The sequence below is a fragment of the Nannospalax galili genome, unplaced genomic scaffold (assembly GCF_000622305.1).
Source record: "Nannospalax galili isolate Female #2095 unplaced genomic scaffold, S.galili_v1.0 scaffold63, whole genome shotgun sequence".
Taxonomy (NCBI): domain Eukaryota; kingdom Metazoa; phylum Chordata; class Mammalia; order Rodentia; family Spalacidae; genus Nannospalax; species Nannospalax galili.
The window spans coordinates 10,528,189-10,553,836 of record NW_008355272.1 but is presented as its reverse complement, the minus strand read 5'-3'; the positions used below and the strand labels follow the sequence as shown (position 1 = coordinate 10,553,836).

General features: G+C 43.3%; 1 protein-coding gene across 1 annotated transcript in view; it reads left to right on the top strand.

The window, feature by feature from the left end:
* Igf1r (insulin like growth factor 1 receptor) overlaps positions 1-25,648 on the top strand; it is a 282,994-nt gene that overhangs the window by 196,456 nt on the left and 60,890 nt on the right. The window contains exons 3-4 of the mRNA XM_008852347.3: positions 19,678-19,990; positions 24,428-24,579. Coding sequence (XP_008850569.1) covers positions 19,678-19,990; positions 24,428-24,579 — 465 coding nt within the window. The remainder of the gene's footprint in view (positions 1-19,677; positions 19,991-24,427; positions 24,580-25,648) is intronic.

Genomic DNA, 25,648 nt, shown 5'->3' with positions numbered 1-25,648 from the left:
TAGGTTGCAATTCCAGCTTTGCCTCCTGCAAGCAGTGTGACTCTGGCCAAGCTACTTTCTCTTTGTCCAGCTCTGGTTCTGAAGGTGGGAGGCCCTCCTTCCTGGGGTTGCTGGAGAGATGAACTGCAAAAGTACATGGTAAGCTCTTAACACATGTAGCACCCAGTGACCCATAAACGGTAGGTGCCTCACTACTACTAATAAGAAGAACATTGTTCCCAGCCCTGCTAATGTCCTTGGCTGTTGCTCATATCATATCATATCTTGAGAGAGGGAATTATTTTCAATAAAAAGTCTTTAGTATACCCAGAAGCCACTGGTGGCCTGTAAGAAGGCTTGGACTTGTTAGGTCAAATGATTCCTTTGGTTATTCTTGGGGAAAACCGCAAAGAAATGAGCCTGAGCCTGTGCTGTGTTGTGTTCTTCATTCACTAAACGCTACTTGTTTGATTTTGATAAGTTTTTCCCTTTTTTAGGAAGGGGCAAAGAGATTATTTTTCACAGTCCGCTTGTCATCAGTTATTTATATAATAACAATTCACTATCAAAACATAGGAAAGTACTTGTCCCCAGGAAACTCCCTTCTGTTATGTGATTTATTTGCCTTCTATTTATACTTTGCCTAATCCCACAGAGAATTTGAAGCAGCTTTCAATTAAAACAAAACAAAAACAACAGAAAATGCTACAGGTCACAGTGGCTGAATTAGCAAGATGACCACACCATGCCAGAAGGAAGGCTTTTTCCTTCCTGGAATCCAGCTCCTCTGGGACTCCTGACTGCAAAGGCAGGAGAAAAGCAATGAGCTCTGCAAATGTTCTGGAAAACTTCCTCCCCCACAGTTATGTAAAATGCAAGGGCTCTGCTTTTGGTCACTTCTATGGTTAATTAACACCTGTTTGTAAGACACTCTGGAAGGAGCTGGGAAGCAAATGAAAACATGGAACCATCCATTCCCAGGACTCTTCATCCTGCACAACTGAAAGAAACTATCCATAAAACAGCAACTCCTGTGTCTCCACTGCCTTGTAGTTCTTGAACAAAATAAAGTCTTTGATTATAAATGTGATCAATGCTTTGAAGCAGATGGGGAAAATGATGTGGTGGAGATGATGGCATGACAGCAATGGTGTCTACTCAAGTGATAATAGGCAGCAGACAGGCCTTTGAGGCATCACACATGCTAGGCCAGCACAGTTACACCCCCTGTATGTGGTAAAACTTTTAATTCCGTGAGACCTCAGTAGTCAGTCTCTACCTGTATCCATTCCCAGCACTACGCAAAACAAAAGGCAATAACAACAAAAAAAAAAAAACCCACCTACACTAACCTTCAAGAGTCTTACTTGTGTCCATTTTGCACTACACAGAGATTACTTCAGAGCAAATGGATTCAAGAAAAGTACTGAAAACTGTCTATTCTGAAATTTGTAATATTTTTATTTGAGCAGAGGTAATTTTTTTTGGGGGGGGCCTCTTTTTGAGACAGGGTCTCCCTGTAGCCTCAGCTGTCCTGGAACTCACTGTGTAGACCTGTAGACCAGGCTGGCCTCGAACTCACAGAGATCTGCCTGAACAGAGGTAAACTTTAAATACTTTAGAATCCTGTCCTTTAGGGGCTAATGCGGTGGCTCAGTTAGTAAAAGTGCTGTCAGGAAGCCTGATGACCTGAGCTTGATCCTGGGACCCACATTGTAGAAGGTGAGAACTGGTTACCTTGGGTTGTCCTCTGACCTTCATACACATGCTGTGACACACACACACACACACACACACACACACACACACACACAATTTTAATAATTAACAAGAAAAATCCTATCCTTTAGTTTTCTTTTTCTTTTCTGGTCATTAGGCCTCCCTCCATGAAGCCAAATCTTCTGTGGGTCTCCAGTATATGAAATGAATCAGAAGCACAGCTCTTAGCCTCCTCCTTTACCCCTTTCCCTGCACATTATGGCACATAGGCACCTTGGGGGACTGAGACTGGTAGGCCTAAGGTGAGACTCATCATTTCTTCTGCCCCTGCTTACCAGGTGATCTTATTTAGTTGGCAGTGCCAAGGGGAGAATCCACTCTAGAGATCAAATGAAGATAGCACCTGATATTTGCAGAACACCTTTGATAGGCCAGGAGACATTCCCTTTGGTTACATTACTGACTCTTCCCTAAAACCAATTTTGAAAAATTTAGACAGACAGACAGACAGACGTGACTTGGGCCTTTAAAAATGTGGCCAAGCTGGTATGTAAATGGGTGTAGGTTGTTTTTAAAATTTTGCCAGCATAGCTTCTGGGTTGGTAGTTTTGTTGGTGGTGTAATATTTGATGTGATTTCTGTATAAAGGGACTGTCTGGTGCCAATCATGTCCCTCCTCCTGGAGGATAAGTCAAACCCGTCCTGGAGCCACCTCAGGGAATGTGGGTCTGCAAGGGGAAGCAGGCCCAATGGGAGGGTTTTAGAGTAAATGACAATATTATTGAACTGGCAGGTTTTTTTTTTTCAAATAAAATCTTTCATAATGATATATTGGATGTGCCATTGCATAACATGAACCATACCAGCAGTTTCCACTTTTTTGTGTTCTTTCTGCTTCTATTTTCCACTGATGATTTTCTCAAAAATAACTTTTATTAAGTTAGGGCCAACTTAAGCATTTATGTTTTGTAAATAGATTTGTGAGTTTTTTCTGATTTAACTTTTTTTTCTTTTTTTTTTTTTTCGTCTTTTTTGAGACAGGGTCTCCCTGTAGCCCCAGCTGACCCGGAACTCGATATGGAGACCAGGCTGGCCTTGAACTCACAGAGATCCACCTGCCTCAGCCTCCCAAGTGCTGGGATTAAAGGTGTGCACCACCACGCCTGGCTTTAACATTTTTAAAAGTGCATATGTGTGTGTGAGAATCGGGGTGGGGGTTGCCTGTGTATGCACGTGTCTGAGTAGAGACCAGAGGTCAACATTAGTTGACTTTGACTTTTGACATTAGTTGACTTCAGGTGTCTTTATCTCTCTCCATGATATTTTCATAGAGAGCAGCACTGAACCTGGAATTTGCTGTTTCAATTAGGCCGTCTGGCCAGGGAGCTCCCCCTGGGTCTGCCTTTCTCCAACTGTCTATCCATCAAGTGCTAGGATTACAGATGGCCTGCATTTTATGTGGGTGCTGGGAGGCATCATGCTCCTGTAGCAGGTACATTACCAAATCCCCAGCCCAAGTTTGTGTTCTTAATAGCTAGCCTTGTCTAAGGAAAAGGTGCTTAAAGGACTTCCATGTAAATGAAACACGATTAATGGATTCTTTCTTTCAGTGATCTAAGGCATATACTAATTTGCAGGTTGTTTCTAGTCTTCAGAAATGCAAAACATCTTACAAAGGGGCAAAAGACATTTGCCCACTGTACCTATGTACTCCTTTAGGCATCCCAAGACTTGAAAGTGAGCCCAAATTAGAAACTATTGGATTGGGATGTTATTTTTTTTTTTTAACATCTGTCTAATTTCATGTAAAGTATATACACTTGGGTTTTTCTGGCATAGGATTTTCTGTGTAGGTGGTGGAAGAGTTCCTGTGAGTTTCTCAAGTTCCAGGGCCAGAATAGTTGCAATATGTACCCTTTGTGGTCACAGCAACAGGAAGAACAATTTCTTAGCCCACTGTTGCTCCCACAATGTAGGTGGGAGGTAGATATTACAGAGGGTGTCCTTCCTACCCCCAAACTTTTGCAAGTTCCCAGGTATGTGAATGAAACCGAATAAGACTGGTGCTTTTAGGAATTCTAAACTTTGAGCTTTGGAGGCAGACTATCTTTTGCCTAGATGCGCTTTGGTTGGAACTGCTGCCTACAATACCTCCTGGGTGAAATGGATATTTTGAGCATGACTGAGCTTATTAAGAGCCCTGCAGCGCTTCCTCTGCTAGGGTTTAGAAATTTCAAAGGATAGGGGGTTGGGTGGGGGGATTATGGGCATACAATGTGGAGAGGGCAAGAGGACGGAAGTAACAGGTTTGGAATATGTATCATCTGTGCCCCTAAAGGGCACCAGGCCAGCTCCTGTGTGGGCTGAGAATGTTAATTTAGGAAGATAAGGTCTTTCTGTTTGTGGATCAGGAGAAAGTTCAGATGCTATTGATATAGATAGGCATTAAGGGGGAGACTGCAATTAAAGGAAATGTGTTTATTTGCCCTTGCTTAGATGGGTGTGTTTATGGGGTTGAAGCACAAGTGCAGTTGGAGAATGTATTTAATAAACAGTTCCAGGGGCTGGAAAGATGGCTCAGCGGTTAAGAACTCTGGCTGTTCTTGCAGAAGACCCGGGTTCGAGTCCCAGTACCCACATGGCAGCTAACAACTGTCTATAACTCCAGTTCCAGGGGATCCAACAGCCTCTTCTGTCCTCCATGGGCATTGCACGGTTTTAAAAATACCTGACCAGGGACTGGAGAGAGGGCTCAGCTAGAGAGCACTGGCTGCTCTCACAGAGGACCCGGGTTCGATTCCCAGTACCCACATGATGGCTGCCAACCATCCTAACTCAGTTCAATTCCCAGTACCCACATGATGGCTGACAGCTGTCCTAACCCAGTTCCAAGGGATTGGATGCCCTCTCCTGATCTCTGTAGGCATTGCACAACATGAGTGCACTTAGATACATGGAGGCAATACGTGCATGTACATAAAATAAAAATAATAAAATATTTAAAAAAATAAACAGTTCCAAAATTAGAAAATGGGGGGAAATCTATTTCAGAAGTTCTAGTATTATTAAGATGTAGAGTTGTGTATCCAAACAATTTGTGTTTTAAAAGTTGAGAAATGTTGGTCTTTCCAGGAACACAGGCTATGGCATGAGGAGCCCCAGGTCCAATGATTGGAGGCTTAAGCACTGCCCAGCTTGAGTGGTTGAGCTTCCCTTTCTTCATCGAACCAAATAAGATGTTTGATTGGAGATACAGTTCTTGAGTTGCCTTCGTTCAGAATCCAATGGTCTGCTCCTTGAGGCATTTGTCTCCTTTCAAAGATGTTCCCGGGCTTCATGGTGAAGCAGAGCAAAGTAATGCAGTCCAGGCTGGAAGCAACTATCCCTCCTTCCTCCCTCCTTCCCTAGGCTTTGGGTGAGAGACCCTGCTGGGAGAAATGGAAGCTACTGAAGTCTCCCCCTTTTCAGAAAGCTCTACTCAACAAGAGTTGCAATGTCTGGCTCATATGGCAGTAAAGGAATGTTGACTTCAGCCTTTGCCTGGGTTTCAGGTCCCTCAGACTGTTTGCAAAATATACTTTGTTCTTTTCTTTCTCTTTCTTTTAAACTTTTTTTTTACTTGCCAGAGCTGGCTTTCACTATGAGAGATGTTGCAAACCAGTTTGCAAGCTCTGTAGCTTCTTTACCCCAGCAACCAGGCCTCCTGTTCAAAGAGGAGGATGCTCTGGGGTATGGAGTAGCAACAGCTGTTTTGACATGAGTTTCAAGGAAGATGCTACATGGCTTATTCCTGTGGAGGAAAGAGAGAACTCTAACCTTTTCACATCCTTATTTTCAGGTTGAGCCTAGAAATTTGGAGAAGAGGTTTTTAAAATATTTTATTTTTTATTTTATGTGTATGAGTGTATTGCTTACATGTAAATAAGTGCATCCATGTTGGTGCAATGCCTGTGGAGGTCAGAAGAGGGCATTGGATCCCCTAGAACTGGAGTTATGGATGGTTGTTAGCTGCCATGTGGGTGCTGAGAACTGAATCCCATTCCTCTGCAAGAGCAGCCAGTGCTCTTAACCACTGAGCCATCTCTCCAGCCCCTGGAAAAGGTTTTTAAAGAAGAGATTTATGCTTGAGAACCTTTCTTGGTAGGAAAAGATTAGGCTAGTCTGAAGTTCACAGTGCTTAGGTGTTATTAGGTTAAAATATTGATTGGAGGAGGATGATTTAGAAGGTAAAGTGCCTGCCACACCAACACGAGGAACTGAGTTCAGATCCCTGACACCTATGTAAAAACCTGGTGTGGTCATGTACATCTGTAGCCCTAACCCCATGGTAAAGGGCAGAGGTGGATATTTTCCCATATCAACCAGTCTGTGAACTCTGGGTTTAATGAAAAACCCTCTCTCAAAAGCTAAGGTGAAGAGCAATAGTAAAAGATACCCAACATCAGCCTCTGGCCTCTTTGTGCACATGCACTCACACACTACTTGTGCATATACATACACTGCTGACATACACAGTTTCTTTTTAAGTTGATTTGAGAAACACAGTTATGTTGGGGTTGCTCTGTATACACTAATCCCTTCATTATCCAGTAAGTACATATCCCTGTAGTTGCCAACCCTGTGGGTTCATGGGCACCTTTGTTGGAGCTTGAATACGGTGTGGCTCTTTTCCACTTATGAACCTTTCAGTTTTGACACCAAGGATGGAATGAAAAATGATTCTTGAACATATTTCCAAGTTTTAGCCTCATTTGTGTTTCCTGTACTGGAACTGCTTTGCTTATTTGGTTTCATTTTTATAGTTGTCCTGCATGTTAATTCCCTTCATCATTCAAAGAGAATTCTTACAAAGTATGAAAATCAGCCTCTGGGGGGTTATAATACAACATATTTGAGAAATAATGAAAGGATATGAGGAGGGAAAATGGGGTGAGGGGTTCAAGCTACCTGTGTCTTCCATTGTATGGCCTTCCTGCCTGTAGTCCAGAATGACCAGATAATTTCATATAGGTATCACACTCACAGTGTCTGAAAGGAGAGCCCCGAATCCTCCACCCTAGTTTTCTCAAAGGTGCCAGGTACCTTGTCATACTTCACCTCACTTTCTAGTTCTTAGAGGACCCAGCATGGTGTTGGGTAGGTCTGCAGCAATATAATATACTTGGTGGTTTAGATAATACTCTGGAGGGAACCAAATACCTGAGATCAAGAAATAATAGTTGTGAGGCCAAGAAAAAATTTACAAACGGACATTTTCTAATTAATTGGAAAAGATGGAAACCCATCTCTGTTGGCATTTACACCTAACCCGTTCCTTCCACTGGCCATCTAGATCATAGTCCTGTGTTGGTTCACAGTGTGAACTCCATCTTACCTATCATTTAGAAAAATGAAAACAACAGCAAAATAACAACCCCAAATCCCTCAATTATTACTATTAAAACAAGAAGGGAGTCTTGAACTTTGAATTCCTTCAGTCAGCCTTTCCATGGTGTAGAGGTCCCCTCCCCTGCTTTTTTTCAAAAGCCAACTGAAGTCTGTGAGAATGGATGGGTGTGTGTGTGTGTGTGTGTGTGTGTGTGTGTGTGTGTGCATAGTAGTTTTTAAAAGGACATTCCAAAGATGATATTTGTGGTCCAGTTGTCCAAAAAACTCTGGTTCTTGTGAGGCTTAAGTTAAGCAGAATGTATGATTGTTGGGGACATGCTGTTCTGCCATTCTGGGTAATTTGAAAGTCTAGCTGAACTTTTTCATGATTGCTACATGGTAGTAAAAGTATTTGGGGGGTGTGCTAGGAGTTAAACCTAGGGCCTTGTGCGTGCTAGGCAAGCATTCTACCACTGAGCCACATACTCCAAGGACTTGACAATAAGAAAGCATATTGTGGTGTTTTAGCATAATACATACTCCAAAATGCTTACAAGTCCAGAAGTGTTCAATCAGGAAGGAGCAAAATCAAAAGAGCAATAAGCAGAGATGCTGCAAAGGCACTGTATAAACAAGTTTATAGTTTACTGGTCTATTATCATCTGTTCTGTATTTAAAAGATACATGCTGGGACTGGACAGATGGCTCAGCAGTTAAGAGTACTGACTGCTCTTGTAGAGGACCTGGGTTCAGTTCCCAGCACCCACATGGCAGCTATCCATCATTCATACAGAACTCTAGTTCCAGGTTAACTGATACCTTCTTCTGACCTCCGCCGGCATTGCACAACATGAGTGCAGTTACACACATGCAGGCAATACACTTATAACATAAAGTAAAAATAATAACTTTTAAAAACGCATGCTTCTTTATGAGCTGTAAGAGTTAAATGCAGCCATGCATCCTGGAAGAACCTTGCAGTTCCTTATTTTGACAGTGACCTGTTAAGAATATGTAGCTAATGACATCATGGTCATCTTAGTTTATGTAAACTCTGTGATTGAATTGCCTGACACATTTCTCAGAAAGTGTTACCCATTTTTCATGTTCTTTGTTCATTTATTTCATATATGGGGTTGTGACAAGGTCCTTGTATTAGATACATGATTGTATATAGTAAAATGCTTAATCTAGAAAGAAATGAACCCAGAGACATTAGGAGACGTTAAGAGGTGATCTAAGCTGGGTATGGTGGGCTTGCCTTTTATCCCAGCACTCGGGAGGCAGAAGCAGTCAGATACTGTGAATTCAAGCCCAGCCTGGTTGACATAGCGAATTTCAGGCCAGCTGGGGCTACAGGGAGACCCTGTCTCAAAAAGCCGCCCCCAAAAAAGAGAGGCGGTGATATAAATGGCCAAAACAAACAATAGCCTCATTATCGGTCACAAATTTGAGGTGAGGCGAGGCACCTATTTCCCCTTATGACATTATAAAAGAAAGAAAAGTAGACTCTGAACTGGTTTATCTCCCTTCTTTTTAAAAGATTTGTTTCTCTTGAGGCTGGGTGAAATGAGGCACTACAGCTGCCAGAAGTGTTCTTCAAAAGAAGATTCCAGAAGAAGCTTTTGCCAAATTGTGACTAGGAAGCTTTAGAGGCACTGTTCTTACTCATTTATGGAACACCTATGAAAAGGAGATGCAGTGTGTGCATGTGAAACTCTGGGTTCCACAGGTAGTCTGTGTGCACAAGTGTCTTACATATTTATTAGTCTTTTTATAAGCAGTCTGATGTTCATAACACAGTTTCACCTAGAGCATTGTATGCTTTTCTCTAAGTGATAGTTTCCCTGTGGGTGGCACTGTTCAGTCATTTAAATTATTTTGACATAAACATTTATGTGTAGGAAAGAGGCTTTTACTTGGCTCTTGAAGCACTGTACCTTTCAGGCAAACAATTTCACTAAAATCAATAGGAAGAGGTGACATATGCAGCCAGAGCTGTACTGTAGTGAGCTTCTGAAAGCTTGCCATTGTGAATTCATAGCATTGATACAGGTCCCTGGGTCATCACCAGTTAGATATGTAATTGCCCAGAAACAGGCCCAAACACCAGTTTTAAGAAATGGAGGCTAAGTTCTGATTGCTGGAGGCCTCTCCCTCTGAGCTTGGCCTCCACTTGATCAAAACAACCCCCAATTTGTCCCTATGGGACACAGGCCTGCCTTGTTAGGAAATGAACAGCATTTAGGAGCCCACAATACCTCACATAACTCTGTGTACAGTAACAGAGAGTGGAAATAGGGCTGTAAGCACGAACAAGCAGACAAGTTATAAATATAGAGTACTCTCTCAATTCCACTTCAGTTAGTCATGGAGGGACAGTGTGAGTTTTATAAACTTATAAGGAATATACAAACAGTTCCAAATTTAAAATAACTTAGAGTAATTTTTAAGTGTGTGAAGAGTATTTTTTCCATCCTGTCCATTTAAGCATCTGTGACAGGCGGTCATAAGTGATCGTGTCTTTCTGTGCTCAAGCCTGCTGCTCGCAGCTCTAGGGACAGGCTGAGGGGAGTCAGCACTCCGCAGAGACTTTTTCCTTCTTTTCCGTTTTCTTAAGAACTCAAAGGCAAAAACAGAGTTCTGGGGAGGGTGCTGTAAGCTCAGGCAGACCAACCGACAGATACTCTGAGACTTCAGGCATGAAGCAGCCCAGCCCCTTGACCTTGCTGAGCTCACCAGTCATCATGCCTGAACCCCAGTGCTAGACCGCCTTGTGTTTGATCTCTTTCCCTTATTAAAACTTGACTGTGCTTTACATATTATGTAGGCTTTGAAAGGAGTTGAAAAGAACCTTTTTAGATTATCTAAAAGTTCACTAATGTTGTTATTAAAAATTAATCATCTGTATGAAAACAGCGATAGTGAAAGGAATAGAAGATCAACCTCTCCCCCACTGACTTTTTTGGGGGGCAGAGTTCTTCCCCTCACTGTCATCTGAGGAGAGCTTCAGTGATACAGCATCAACATCCATTTGCTAGGCATTTATACAGAGATCAAGCTCAACTACATATGCATTTGCTTCTCTGTCAGTGGGGCAGGTAGCATGCTGAGGGGAGAAGCATGTGGTGGGTGACCCAGTCCTCCACAGAGGAGGTGACAATGACACCCTACCCATCAAAGAATGGCACAAGTTAGTCGTTTGAGATAGAGTTATCACGTCCTTCCCTAGGAGTAAACCAAGAATGTAAATAAATCCTGGGGTGTAAACAGGCCTCTCTCACCATCTTGCCTGACTCGAGGAGCAGCCCTCCCTGTGTTTGGCCTCTTCTCCCTTTTAAAGCTTGTCAGTATTTTCAAATTTTGTATGTAGGCTTTAAAAAGAGTTTAAAAGACTACATTTTAGGATGCTTCGGTGCTTCTGACCAAAGTGCCTGTGATTTTATCACTACACATTAATAGAAAGATTCACAGAATTCATTTTTCCACAGTGAATCATGAAAACCCAAATTCATGAATGAAAATAAAAAGGGATGAAGTGCTGGTGGATTCCACACGAAGGGTGGACCTTGAAAACATTGTGCCAAGTAGAAGGAGGTGGCACAGAACACCCCTAGTATGATTCCATTAACTAAAATGCCCCCTCCAGGCAAATCAGTGGAGACAGAGTAGACATCACCCAAGGCAGTAATGTTGCCCAGGGGGTAATAGCTAATGAGGCTTTCTTAGGGGCAACAGAAATATACTAACATGGATTGTAATCATATTTGCACAACTTGTGCAGATACTCAAAACTACCAAATGTTATGCTTTGAATAAAATCTCCATAAAGCTATATCACAAAATATGTGAAAGAAGAAAAAGGAATCTGCTAGCCCACCACAACCTGGCAGGGGAGTTCTCGAACCCCCTCAGCTTCTCAGCCTGTGTTGTCCATTGCAGTTTCCACCCTGCATCTTTTCTGCCTTCACCTTTGTGGTGCCGCTTTCAGTTTAATAATGATGCTATTTATAACTTCCCTCCTCCTGGCTCCTTGGTTGCCCTTTTTGTGGTGTGTGTTTTCTTGTTTTTTCAATGCTTTGCCCAGAACTGCTTGATTCCCGAGACATCAGTGATCCTGGGGGCATTGTCAATAGGCAGTTGTGTCTTTTGCTCATTAATGGAAATGTTCTCAGACGCATTTCGCAGCTAAACTTCGTGGCTCACCTTCTGTCCTACACTGTGCAATGCTGCTTGGTGATTTTCTGAGACTTCAAGCTGCTCTACTAAGGGGAAGGCAGCATTGATCTAAATTTTTCCTCTTTAAAAATATTTGTTTGTTGGGGGGGGCACACATGCCATAGCATGTATGTGGAGGTCAAAGGACAACTTGTGGGAGTCTTTTCTCTCCCTCTACTGTGTAGATTCTCAGATCAAACGCAGATCCTCAGGCTTGGTGGCAGGCACATCTACTGATCACTGTTGCTGGACCTAAACTATGCTTTTCTTTTTTTCCATGGTAAAGTTTCACTCTTGCTAAACTGTATGAATTGAAGAATGTTTCTGTGCTGTTAGAATAGGGTTGAAAACACAGAAAGGAGCAGTTTATGTATGTGACATGAGCTGTGACTGGCCAAGACATTTGGAAGGACACCATGAGCATTTGGAAACTCTGAATTGGACAAGAAAGCACCACCTCCTTTGTGTACATTAAGTAAGTCTCATTAAATAGGCTTCTTTGGGTGGAACTGCTGATGACAGTCCTGTAGTCTTCTGAGTCTTACTGGTCTTGTTTCCAATAAAACAAGCCAAGTTCACTCAATGCCTTTAGGACAGGAGCTGCAGCTTCAGTGATACAACATAGCAATGACCTTTGCAGGCACCCCATAAGACCTAGCCTTGCAGATTTGTGATGGGAAAATGTCTGTGAGGCTTCCCTTTGCTGCAACTCAATAAACAGAAGACTGAGTTGGTACCGGCTGTCCCATTAATATCCCTGGATGCTGGACCCTTTTCCAGTGTAGTATTCTATATGAGTTTTATCCAGACTGAGCAATACACCTCCTCTCAGGAGGGAGAAAAGACCGCTAGGCCTTGTAATTTATTTCTTCTTAATGGATGCATACCTAAAAAGAAGAGCCACAAGAGAGTAACGCTCCAGGAATGCTCCTTTCAGACAGCAGAGATGCACAGAGCTGGGCGCCACCATGGGGGATGTGAGTGGGTAGGCTGTGATCCGCAGTCCGGGAGCTGAGTGTGCAGCCCAGCTTGCAGTGCAGCAGGCAGCTCTGCGCCCTTGTATGAGTTCTTTCATCTCTCAGTGCTTCCGGTGTGGTCATTGCGAAGTGAATGATTCCTACCCTGTGTGATTGTTGGGAGGATTAAATAATGTATATAAATAACATGCTTACAGTCTCATCGGGCATGTGGGAAATAACGCTGTGAATGTTAACTCTGTATTAATAAGCAGCCTTGTATTTCGCCTGTGATACAAATTGCATTCATATAGGAGATACTCAAATAGTTATTGTACGAAAGATGGCCTGGGATTTTTCCATGATTAGAGCTCAGAAGGAGCCTGCTGAGTATCAAATGTTCCTTATTCTTCAGATCAGAGTCCAAGCAAGATGCCTTGGGCATGGAAGACCATGGTTGATCCTTTAGTCTCAAAATATTCCACATTGTCCAAACTGCTTCTGTGCTGTTAGAATAGGGCTACCAGCATGGGGAGGAGCACTTCATGTGTGTGGTATGAGCAGTGACTGGGCAAGGTATTTGGAAGAAAGGCATGATCATCTGGCTCTGAGCAGGATAAGAAAGCACCACGTCCCCTGTGCCAGACACCTTCATGAGGTACGTAGAGAGAGAGGAATAGGAACGTCTATTTGCCTTGAATGTGTCAGAGAACCAGGTCAATTGGATGCTGTCTGGCCATTGAGAGGCACTTCCTGTAAGGCACTGAGCTTCGCTAGCCACTGCTCAAGGGACTGCCTAGAGTTTTGTAAAGGTGTTTGGAACTGACCTGAGATGGGGACCTGCAAAAAACCTCTTTTGAGAAAAACATTCATTCTCATTTTCTCTCTCTCTCTCTCTCTCTCTCTCTCTCTCTCTCTCTCTCTCTCTCCTCTTCCCGCTCTCTCTTTCTCTCGATCTCCCCCCCCATGCGTGTGTGTGTGTGTGTGTGTGTGTGAAACTATGTAGTTTTACTTTCTATATCTAAGCATTTTCCAGACTGCAGACTTAGGGAAGCCTCAGACTAATAAGTTGGGATGCGACTCTCTCAGTGTCTCAGAGACCTTGCTCCTCTCTCTTCCACTCCTTTTGCTTGATACTTGTCTTAGTCTGCTTTCAGTTACTATAACAACAAACCTGATTCTGGATACTTTATAAAGGAAAGACATTTAGTTTTTGTGATTGGAGATAGGAAGTCCAAGAAAGTCTTAATGTATTATGATGTAGTGGAGGCATAACATGGACAAGATTTCCACAAATACATTCTTGTCATTACTTAGACTTGGCAGAAAGGGGTTGAAAACATGGGACCAAAGATTGACAGGTTAATACCCAAAAACCCACTGAAATATCTTTCTTTGAAAGAGATAGACCGTTCTAAAGAAGCAAAAGACTTTGTTGAGTGCAGCTGGTAGTGTGTGCCCTATGGTTCTTTTCTGGGTCCCCTGGTACCCTCAGGCCATACTTCACTCCACCACAATCCCTCCACCTATTGACCCTGCCCCATGGGATTTCCAACCTGAACTGCTTCTGGCTACATCCATAAAACCACATGCTGGGGTGGGAGGGGTAGGGGATGGAGCACCAAGGAGATGCCTCAGTGAGCAGGACAGCTTGCTGCACAAGCTTGAGGACCTGAGTTTGAATCCCAAGCTCCCACATAATAGGCTAGGATTGGCCATGTACATACCTGTGACTTCATGACTGTGGAAGTGGAAACGAGAGGATGTTGGACTTTCTGGCTGGGGGCCTAGTTCCAGTGAGGTCCTATTTCAAGTGGGAAATGATAGAACAAGACACCCCACACCCTCCTCTGGTCTTTGCATGCTTGTGAACAAGTACACACACATGCATATACACCTCCCATATAGACATTACACACATTTAAAAACCAACATGCCTATCATTTTCACTTGGATGTGTCTACAAAAACAGCACATCCTGGACTAAACTGATTTTACTCTACCTCTCCAAAGGGGGAAAAAAATACCACTTTCCCCAGATTCTTCAGGATCTGTATCAAACCCACAGAACCTATTTCTTCCACTGACACATTGGTCTGAGACACTGTTGCTGCTGGAGGGCGTGGCTGCCTTCTGAGATGAACCTCTGGGTATCTGACTCCCTGCTTACAACCAGCACCCCCTCTCAAGAGTATTCCTAACTCTCATTTGTAGGTTAAAAAGCCACTTTAGGCCTTTCTGCTTCAGCGTTCAGCAATCTATTCCACCTTCTGTGTCTAATGTTTCTGTCCTTTTGTCCTGCAGTATACATTGCCTCTGGTTCCTACAGTCAGATTCTCCATGAGCTCTGACAACACCAGAGCACCTGTTAGCTCCTACTCACCTTTTAGGTGTCAGCTTGAAAGTCCTTCCTGGCAAGCACCCCACATGGTCCTTTTCATGCAGCTTCCAAGATTCCCATGGGGTTCCCCAGGCTCACACCTGAACCCACAGGACCTGTCTACAGGATCTAGCACAGGACCTGGCTGCTAAGCTCAGAAGGAACATTTCTCATTTGCTTACCTGAGCCAAGCATTCTGTGGAGGAGAGTGCAGTTAGCCTTGGGTGGATTTGTGACTAAGCTCGGGGACTCCTGAGTAGCAATTAAATGTATAGAACCCTCTCCCATCCCTCCTCTCCCTTTTCTTTTCTTCCTGTCCTTTAGACTCAGAGTCAGTTCAGCTCCTGCCAAGGCAAGAGGATGTAAGATTCTCAGGACCTGATCATTTTAATGCATAGCTAGTGTAGCAGTTGATCTTGATGCCCAATTTTCCATGCTCATCAGGAAAGGTCTGCTCATGTGGATCAATTGTGCATCACATAGAGCTGGGATGTTCCCGAAGCCACTCCACGTTCTGATTCAGGAGCTTTGCCTTATTTGAACATCCACCAGCCAGTTCTATCCTTTAGTGATTATATTGGTTAAACTCATTTGCATTGTAAAAACTTGTGTGGCCAATGGACCTCTAGGGTTGAAGCTTCTACCTCCTAGTAGAGGATTTTAATATCCTGTACTGTTTAGGTTTCTCAGCCATCATGATCATTAAAGAATTTACTAGCAAAAGTAAAAATAAGTTAAGGATACTTTAATAAATGGGACAGGACTCTGGAGAGGGGGAAGTAAATGTTGACGTGCATGGTTTGTTTTCCTCTCCTAAAGAAATGAAGAGAATGAACTTTTAAATGCAGTGCCTTCTTATGCACAGCAACCCTGAACCAGTCTTCCTAGTGGTTGACGTGGGACATGTGGTTAGCTTTTCCAACCATTTTGATAAGCTTTTGTTTTTATTGTCGTCATTGTAGGAATTCCAGGGACTAGAACGGTCTCGTGGGCAAAATCAATTTGCTTTTTCTCTGTAGGTTAGTTTACAGCAGCTTCTGTTTTCCTCTCCTTTAAGTTGAGCTGCCTTTTAATCGTGCCCAGTGTGCTCCTCCTTCTCCAGAGTCAGGAAAGAGGTCCCCTTCCTTTCCCCCAGTGCTGTAGTTGGAAATTTGGTTACTGTACTAAATTTTAAGTTTTGGCAGTCATGTATAGCAGCCATCCATCTGCTGGCGAGACACACTGCCCGGGGCTTTTCCAGAAATCCCTTAATAGTCCTGAACACTAATAATATTTATATACATCGAGATGAGACAAAATTTACAGCAGGCTTCTGGGGCTGGCTCCAGAACTCTCAAATCTCAGGCGTCCGCACGCTCTCCTGCTACCTCCCTGAATCCTCTGTGCATGGCAGGAGGAGCCCCGCTTCTCTCCCTGGAGCTACTCGGACTTCTGGAGTTTGTCCTCTAAGAAGCAAGTCATCTACCCTCCCTGCAGAGCAAGTATATGTGTGTTTCTTTACAGTTGACATCGGTCCATGTAAAGGAACCCATTGATGTGGTGTCCCCTGAAGAGCACTAGCTCCTTCTTTAAGGCAATGTTTAAACGTTACTGAACGTGGTTTGGAAGTAGCTCCTATCATTTGTAGGGAACAGAGGCTCAACATACCAAGCATTTTACAGGTACCATGTCAAGTATGTATTTGTTTTTCTTTCTCATCCTGGGAAAATGCAGTATTTCCATTTGGGTATAGCTGATCGCAAGCCAGTACACAGGAATATTTTCCCCTACTTTTAATGTTCCTGGGCTTTTACTACTACATAGCTATTTGATCTTACTATCTACAAAAATGCATCATTTTCTTCCTAATGTAAGAAAAGGGGGCTCCACAGGTTGATAATTTGTCCCAGTAAATAATCTGTGATGGTAATTGTGAAGTTTCTAATCAGTTTTCCCTTCCTCCAATCACAAAAGATGGTGATGGAGGATGGCTGGGATGCACCCTGCCAGAGAGGCTGCAGCTAGTTTTACTGAACTGTGTGGATCTGTTATTCTGTGTGAGCTGCACAGAGACAGCATAATCAGCAACAAGGTTCCTCTCCTGACTTGTCATCTTCTATCCATCTGTCCATTCTGCCCCACTGCTCTAAAGCCCAGTGGCCTTTCTGTTAGGAAAACCTGACCCTTGCCTAAAACCTTGAGCAATTATCTGCTGCCCACCAATTGGTAGGCCTTCAATGCCTCCCTGAACTGTCCCCTTCCACTCGCAGGAACATCAGTGACTAGTTGCCCAGCCAGCATTTACATGTGAGTTCAGGGTGGAGGTGGGGGGTCCTTGATGTTCCTCCTCTTCCTTCTGTTTTCTGGGCCAGCCTCATCACCTCTGGGAACCTCCCTGGCATGCGAGGCCAGAAGAACACCTTGTATCTCTACTCTCCCCTACTTCCCTAGTGTGATGTTCCTTTCTTGAGGGCAAGGACTGTCACTGACCAGGATGTTCACTTGCCTGGCACGTAGGTACAGCACACACCCAGTAAATATTCACTAAGGGGACAAATGATAAATAAATTCAGGATGGATTGATTTATTCCTGTTAATGGTTTTAAAACCCCAAATCAACATATACAATGCCAATGCTTGTGGACAAGGAGTGTTCCAGAAAGTTCCAATAAATGTTTTTGCTATCCCTCTGGGCAGAACTTAAGACATACGGCCATACTTCTAGCCATGGCAGAGGCTTGCAAATACAGGAACTAAGGGGATAAGATTATGCCCAGCTGAACACCCAAATGCCTGAGAAGGAAAATAGTGAAAAGCATCCCAGTGCTCTTGCAGAAGGATGACTTCAGAGGGGAAGTGAGATTATTTCAGCTTGACAGTGTCATGAGAACCCATTGGCTTTCTTACTAGGTAACACTGCTGATTTGAATTCTGAGCCTGTTTGTAAATTTGTCTGCTTGCAATGACACAGGAATTCTTGAATGCAGCTAGTAGCTTTATACACTGATGTGAGTTTTCAGAGGACAGGCTGACTCAGCAAGGGCTATTCTGGAAATTGATCCTAATGAAATATTAAGGATGAACAGTAATGTCCTGGGAATTTGAGGGTGGATCTGATGCTAGAACAGGGTATAGCTCACAAAATAAGTGTAACTCTCGATCCAGTGCAGTGGAAGTGCAAAATGATTGTGGGATCCACAGTCAAGTGTATCAAGCTTTCTGAGTGACTTGATTCTTTCTTACACATGTTTGTGTTTATATGTCCATGCACAGGCCTGGAAGTATCTGGAAAATACTATGCAAAGCGTTGACAGGAGCTGTTTGGGGGCAAATGGACTTGCACTTTATGTTATCTGTGCTCTCTGAACTTTGCTTTTAGCATGTATTTTTAGAAGAAAAAAAACCAGAATCTTCACTCATTGATGCCGTCTTAAAATATACATATTTAAATAGTTTTGTATTATTTTCCAACAGTACATAAAAAGTAGGACACATGATGCTAAGCAGATTTCATACTTTATTGATTTGTGTTTTGTTCGTGAGTAAGGCTCACAGTGCACACAATGTACTCCTTGTGATGCTGTTATAGAAATGTAAGCTGCTTGTCTATTTGGGAGGTAAACCGTGGGTCTGTGGTTACTGTATGGGCCTTTTGCTTAGCTTTAACAGGGAGGAGCTTAGAGGAGGCACAGGCAAACAGGCATTTCCAAAGCCTTTTTGTAAAGCTGAGGGTACTGCCATGCCTACATTTGTAGCTTAATCATTTTTAGAATAAATGAGCAGTTCTATACCTTTAGTGTGCTGTCAGTGAAGAGTATGTAGTAGTCTTCCCTTATCCCTTGACTTCCTTTTCTGGAATTTCATTTAACCACAGTCACAGTCTAAAATACTGTCTTGACTCTTGGAAGAGAGAGACCACATTGATGTTACTATATTATATTTGCTGTGCTTTATTAGTAATATTGACCAACCTCATGTTGTATTAGTTTCTTTTCTGTTGCTGCAGTAAAATATCCTGACTAAAAGCATGTTAGAGAAGAAAGGATTTCTTATGGCTTAGAGTTCTGGAGTGATAGAGTCCATCATGGTGGGGAAGGTATGGCAATAGGAGTGGGAAGCTACCAGTCATGAAGCAGAGAGAGCACGTTTCATCCAGACACAGGAAGCAGAGAGAACAGGAAGTGGGGCCAGGCTATAAAACCTCAAAGCCCACCCCTTTCCAAGTACTTCTTCAGCAAGGCTTTACCTCCCGAAGGTTCCATAGCATGCATAGCATTCCTAAATAGCGCCACCAACTAGGGACCTAGTATTTGTGTCCATGGGGGGGAGTCAAACCACATTTATTATGCCTAATTTATCACCTAAACTTTGTCTCACACACATACACACGTGTGTGTTCTATGAACGATATTTCATACACATACACATTGTTCTGTGTGTGGTTCCAGGCGTCCACTGGGGTCTTGGAATGATGGCTTCTTTATACATAAGATGAGGGCTGCTGTATTTGAAATACAGAGAGCATAATGCCTTTTTTTTTGGTCTTTTTGAGACAGGGTCTCCCTGTAGCCCCAGCTGTCCTGGAACTCACTATGTAGACCAGGCTGGCCTTGAACTCACAGAGATCCACCTGCCTCTACCTCCCAAGTGCTGGGATTAAAGGCGTGGGTCACCATGCCCGGCACATAATACCTTTTAAATACTAGTGGCCCATATTGTTTATGCCCCTCCATGTTTACCTGTGCCATCAGGCTCCCTTCTAATGGGTCCAACCCCCTCTCCATTTTACAAATGAGAAAAGGGGATCAATCAAGGTTATTAGAAACCACTCACCCCAGGGCAAACCGGGAGTTCATAAGAAAGAATGGGCTTGGGATGCCTATCATGTCCTTTGTCTATGCAGATGCAAGGACAGTGCTTGTCAGTGGGGCTCTCATAGAAGGTGTGCCTGTGTTGTCTTTGCTGCACCTTGTGGGACCAGTGGTGGCAGCTTATGACCCAGTAAGCAGCTGGTCAGACTCAGAGGATGCTGTGCAATCCTTGCTTCATCTCACCACCCTCTCTTCTCTGTCCCCACAGTGTGCCCTAGTGTGTGTGGGAAGCGAGCATGCACGGAGAACAATGAGTGCTGCCACCCAGAATGCCTGGGCAGCTGCCACACACCTGATGACAACACAACCTGCGTGGCCTGCCGGCACTACTACTACAAAGGCGTGTGCGTGCCTGCCTGCCCGCCTGGCACCTACAGGTTTGAGGGCTGGCGCTGTGTGGACCGAGATTTCTGTGCCAACATCCAGAGTGCTGAGAGCACTGACTCCTATGGCTTCGTTATCCACGACGGCGAGTGTATGCAGGAGTGCCCCTCAGGCTTCATCCGCAACAGCACCCAGAGGTTAGTGGCCACCATCCCTGGGCATCCACAGGCGCACTCTTCCACGTGTTCCATGGGGGCATGACCATCCAGAGGGGTCTTGTTGTAGGGGACTTGGCTGAGCTTTACTTACGAGAATATTGGCATGGTTGGCATGTGTGGTTTCTTGTTTGTCAGTTTAAGAGCCTACTTGCCCCAGTGTCCTGAGCTCCCCTCTCCCTGTGCACCTGCCAAGCTGATGTCTGAGAGGCAGGCACTATAGCTGTAGATTCACCTCCCCAGCTTGCTACTCTAACCCAGTGAAAGCTTTGGGAGGTGCAAGAGGGAGGAAAGACGAGCCCTGGTCAGCACCCTTGAGGCAGATAGGCAGGCCTCCTGCCTCTCACTGAAAGCCTGGGCTCTAGCAGTCTAATCTGTTTTCTGCCAGCTCCTCCCTCCTCTCAAACCCTGCACTTTCACCACCTTCAGTTGTCATTGTGGCCTTGGTTTTCCTTCCTGAGCTCTGAGACTTCACTTGGGATGCAGAGGAGTTGCTGACTGAACAAGTGGCACTCTCCTGTGTGTCACAGAGACTTCCTTAAATGTCTCCTGGGTTGATGTTTTGGGAACAAGATGCTGTAGCTCTGGAGGCAAAGGAGAATCGGAGGTATGGGATGCTGTTCTCTCCCCTGAAGCAGAGCAAAGGACTCTGGAGAAGGTTGCTCTGTGTTGGTATCCTCTGTCTCCTACACTAAACACCCATGCATTTCTGAATTCCTCTAAATAGAGCTAGGAGCCTGTGAATGCAACTCAGTGGTAGAGTGCATGCTCAGCACGTGGGAGGCCCTAGACTCAATTCTCAGCATTGCAAGCAAATGGTTCTGCAAGTACAAAATAGTCTGAAAAATAAAATTTTGCTGCAGTTAATTTCTATAAAATGCATTAGACAAGTCTTTACTAAAGGGTATTCCAAAGATGTTCCTACTGTAAGCTGATTTCTAAATCAAATCAAAGATAAATTGTCTTTGTTAATGTTAGATGTAAAGCAAGTTTTTGACCTGTTAAAATTTCTGTAACCATTACAATAATAAAAAGAAAAAAAAATAAATGTTCTTAAGTAAGCCAAGTGATGCAGAGGTATATAACATATATTCTACCAAAATAAATCTGCCATATTTTATTCATGTTTTATCCGCAGTCTCTATTAGTCAACTTTCTGCTATTATAACAAAATACTTGGGGTAATCAGTGTATAAGCACAGTTTCAGAGGTTTTAGTCCGTGGTCAGTTCCTTTGAGGCTTATGTCAGGGGAATACATCATGGCTGGGAGCACGTGGTGGTGCCAGGTCATTCACTTCATAGAGGAAGGTGGGGGGATGGGGGAGCAGAGAAGGGCTCCAAGTGACTGGTCCCAGTAAGCCCTACCTTGTCAGACTTTTACCACCTCCCAGAAGCATCAAGTTGGGAACTAAGCAATTACAGGATGGACTTCTCAGGACATTCTAAACCCAAACAGTTGTAGTCTTGGGATACAAAAGGGCTGTATCAGATGCATCTTGTGCCCCAGACCAGTGCCTGGCAAGAGTTGTAGAGGCTCAGCCATAGTTCAGGCATCACCTTCCTCCGGGGACTAGGGGCAAGGGAGGGAGAACTACTCTATGAACTTGCTGTAGAATCATCTTTGACCTGCACGTTTAATTTTATATCCTGCTTGAAGGCCTTCAGCCATTCTGCAGCACCCAGAGTGGTGGACATGGTTCTGCTTCCCTGCAGCATTTTCCTAAAGAACTGAGCCAGTATTCTCCTGCCTAGTCTCATAATCTGTCCAAAACTACAGTCTGCTTTGTCCGTTTTAAAATAAAACACCATCAAACAATAAGTGTCCCTCTCTAAGCCTTTTTAACACTTACTTTAAAGTACTTTTTAAAATACTGTTTAGGAGCTGGCGAGATGACTCAGTGGTTAAGAACACTTACTGGCTGCTCTTGCAAAGGGCCCAGGTTCGATTCCCAGCACCCACGTGGCAGCTAACAACCGTCCATAACTCCAGATGCCGTCTTTTGACCTGCTCAGGCATTGCACAACAGGAGTGCACTTACATACATGCAGGCAATACACTCATACACATAAAATAAAAATAAATATTTAAAAATACTGTTTATGCTTTTTCTATATGAGTAAATTTGAGGAAGCTTAACCTATAAATATATAATCAGAACACTTCCTTATGAAAACATTTCTAGGTGCTAAATGATTCCTAGACATTGTAACAAAGAGGTGTGTGTTTATCAAAATTTTCTATTTGATGGGGCTGGAAAGATGGCTCAGCGGTTAAGGGCATTGACTGCTCTTGCAGCGGACCCAGGTTCAGTTCCCAGCACTCACATGGGGACTAACAATGTCTGTTCTTACTTCTTCTGACTTCCTTGGACATTGCACAACACAGTGCACTTACATACATTCAAGCAATACATTCATACACCAAAATAAAAATAATAAATAGAATATTAAATTTAAATATTTAAATTTTTTCTATTTGAATAAAAGATGGGAACAAAAACTAAACATAGTTTTACCTTACAACCCAGCCATGGTGACCCTGAACATTTATCTCAAAAAATGAAAATTTATGTCCATTTAGAAATATTCACAGAGTTTTATTTGTAATAGTCAGGAAATGAGAACAACTCAGTTATAAAGTGAATGGTGTTCCACATCATGGAATATTGCTCAGCAATAAAAAGAAAGGTTGAATTTCAAGAATATTGTACTACGTGAAGTATACTAGTCTCAAAAGTCATATACTTTATGATTCCATTTATGTCTGATTGAAGGTAGAGAGCCATTTATCAGCTACCAGGAGTTGGGGTACTGAAGTCTAGGTAGCAACAAATGGGTAGCACAAGGAAGGACTGTGTGCTGTTGATTGCAGTGGGGAATTCACAGGTCTGTCTACACAAATGGTGAGATGACACAGGTCTCTACACATGTCAGGGTTGGTTTCCTGTTTTAATCACTGTATTGTCATTATGTAAAATGTAAAACCCCTGGGGAAGCTGGGAGAAGGGTACATGGGCACTCTGCACTTTCTTTGAAAATGTACGTTCATCTGTAATTATTCCAAAGAAAGAAGTTTTTTTTAAAGGGAGGGTCAGGTTTTATATAATATTTAGTTAAATTTTTAAAAGCACAGCAAAAGGAAAGTTCAGGAAGGAAACCCCTCCCCGGGCTAGAAATTAAAATACTGAATGTGGTCGTATGAGAAAGTGGACCCCAACTCTTTGTGTAGGTCCCATTCCTTCAGGATTGTTTGAAAACCTTGACTGTTGGCCCAAGAGAAATTAGGGAGATGGAAGAAAAGTACTAGTTACCTGTAGGTGTTTAAACAAACAAGCAAACAAATGAACATACAAAAAAAACCCTGCATCTAATATTTTGGGGGAGGATAGAGGACTTTAGTTGAGAAACAACTATAATTTTACCATTTACCGTGCTCTTCATAACATTTTCAGAAAGTCATTCAAGAACAATAATTCGAATATAATGCCTCCTTAGAATCCCGTCCCATTACACACACACACACACACACACACACACACACACACACACACCCTACCTGGAGGTTGGGTCATTGGTCTTATTTGGAAATGGACCTGCCCCTTGACCCTGCTTCTCTACACAGTTACAGATCCTGGAAGGTTTAGCCCTGGATTCACTGTTTCTCTATTATCCCCTAAATAATGGCAGGTAAGCAGGAAGACCACCTATCTTTCCTGTCCCTGGCTTTCCTGGCGGTTTTTGGCACACTCGGGTTAGCATTTGAAATAGGAACTCATTTTAAAGCAATGGAAGTTCCTGGCTGTTACTGCACATGCAGCACAAACAACATTTGGATCAATTTAAAAGTTTCTGCAAAACACTGTCAAAAAATAATTTCAGTTGTGCTGTAGAAAGAAAATAATGGATCTGTGCTGTGCCATGTGTCTTTTGGAATTCCTTCCTGGACTCTACCAGGGCATTGACTTGAGGAATTAGACTCCTGTTATTGGCAAAGACCCTGCTGTCCCCTTACTGCCCCTGCCAGCTCTCCCACCTCCCTGTGTGCAGGCAAGGGTCACATCAGAGAGCAGCTCCATTCTTTCAGAGCTTCCAGAGCTCCTTTCTGGGAGCCTGTGTCTCCCACATAAAACCAGCTGGCTCCTCAGTTACCAGCCTATGATACCCACATGCTTCCTGCACAGATCACGTATTTTGTCTAGAAACAAGCAACATGCTTTTCCTCTGTAGGTGCTGTCCCCTTGTGGTTGCAACTTGAGCAGCTTGCCCTGGTGGGTCTGTGGATGAAATGTCATGTGACCATTGGATGCTTCAGAATGGCTGGTTCATGAAATGCACACTGTAATAACAACCAGAAAGCCTTATCCTTATATTTTTTTAATGCAAGGAAGTAAACTCAATCTTGTGTTTATCTTCAACAGCATGTACTGCATCCCCTGTGAAGGCCCTTGCCCCAAGGTCTGTGGTGATGAAGAAAAGAAAACAAAAACCATCGATTCAGTTACTTCTGCTCAAATGCTCCAAGGATGTACCATCTTGAAGGGCAATTTGCTTATTAATATCCGGCGAGGCAGTAAGTATTTCACCCCACTGGATAAATAGCTGGCTCTCTTGGTTTACTTGTGTTGATACTTTTCCTGACCCTGTTCCTGAGTCACAACCAAAATAAGGGCTTAGAAAAACAATGCGGTGTGTAAGCCTCATGCATGACGTCTCTCCTTTGAGTTTCCTGAAAGATAAAAAACAGATTGAAAGGCAGTCTGTGTTTGAGCCATTAGCACAGAATTTATTCCTGTAAAGAGGATCATCCCTCATCTTTCTGTTATATCTTACATAGGAGAGGCCTGTTCTGACATACACAAACCCCAGCAGACACTGATGGATCAGACCCATGACTCAACTCGCTCCAGCTGTGGTTGTATTCACACATTTTTACAGCTAGAGTGTTTGGGTTATTTGCCTTTATTTTTTATTTTTTATTTTATTTGAATAAGTTTTACCTGCATGTGTGTAAGTATACCCATGTGCAAATGCCCTTGGAGGCCAGAGGGGGCGTTGGATTTCTTGGACCTGCCATTACAGATGATTGTTAGCCCCCATATAAGGGCTGGAAACCCAGCCCAAGTCCTCTCTGCAAGAGCAGCCGGTGCTCTTGACCACTGAGCAATCTATCTATCTAGCTCCTTACTTGCCTGTATTGAAGAGACTGAGCAAAGGGGGAGAATATACTATGTTCAGATTCTATTAAGCCCTAAGAATGATTGATACCTCGGTTTATTTCTGAGAGCCAAAAAGATACGGCAATGTATTGCCCATGCCTAAAGCTTCAGTCTGAGCCCTGCAGATTCTCTTTGCAGTAGACAGTGTGCCTGGTCACTTGCTTCAGAATTTTTCAGTTAAAGTATTTCCCACGAGCATAGCCCCACTGTCCCTTCTCTTCCAGTCTTTGATTGTCAAGCTTCTAGATATGGTGCCTGCAGTTCTCACCACTTGGTTGAGATACTGGTAGTTTTATAAGCTAGAATAGTATTGGCAGGAGCTCTCCAGAAGAAATTTTATTTATTTTGATTTTTATTGGTAAATCTTTAGAGGAATAAAAATTTTAATTGCCTGAAGGCAAAATGGCTGATCTATTTTGTGAA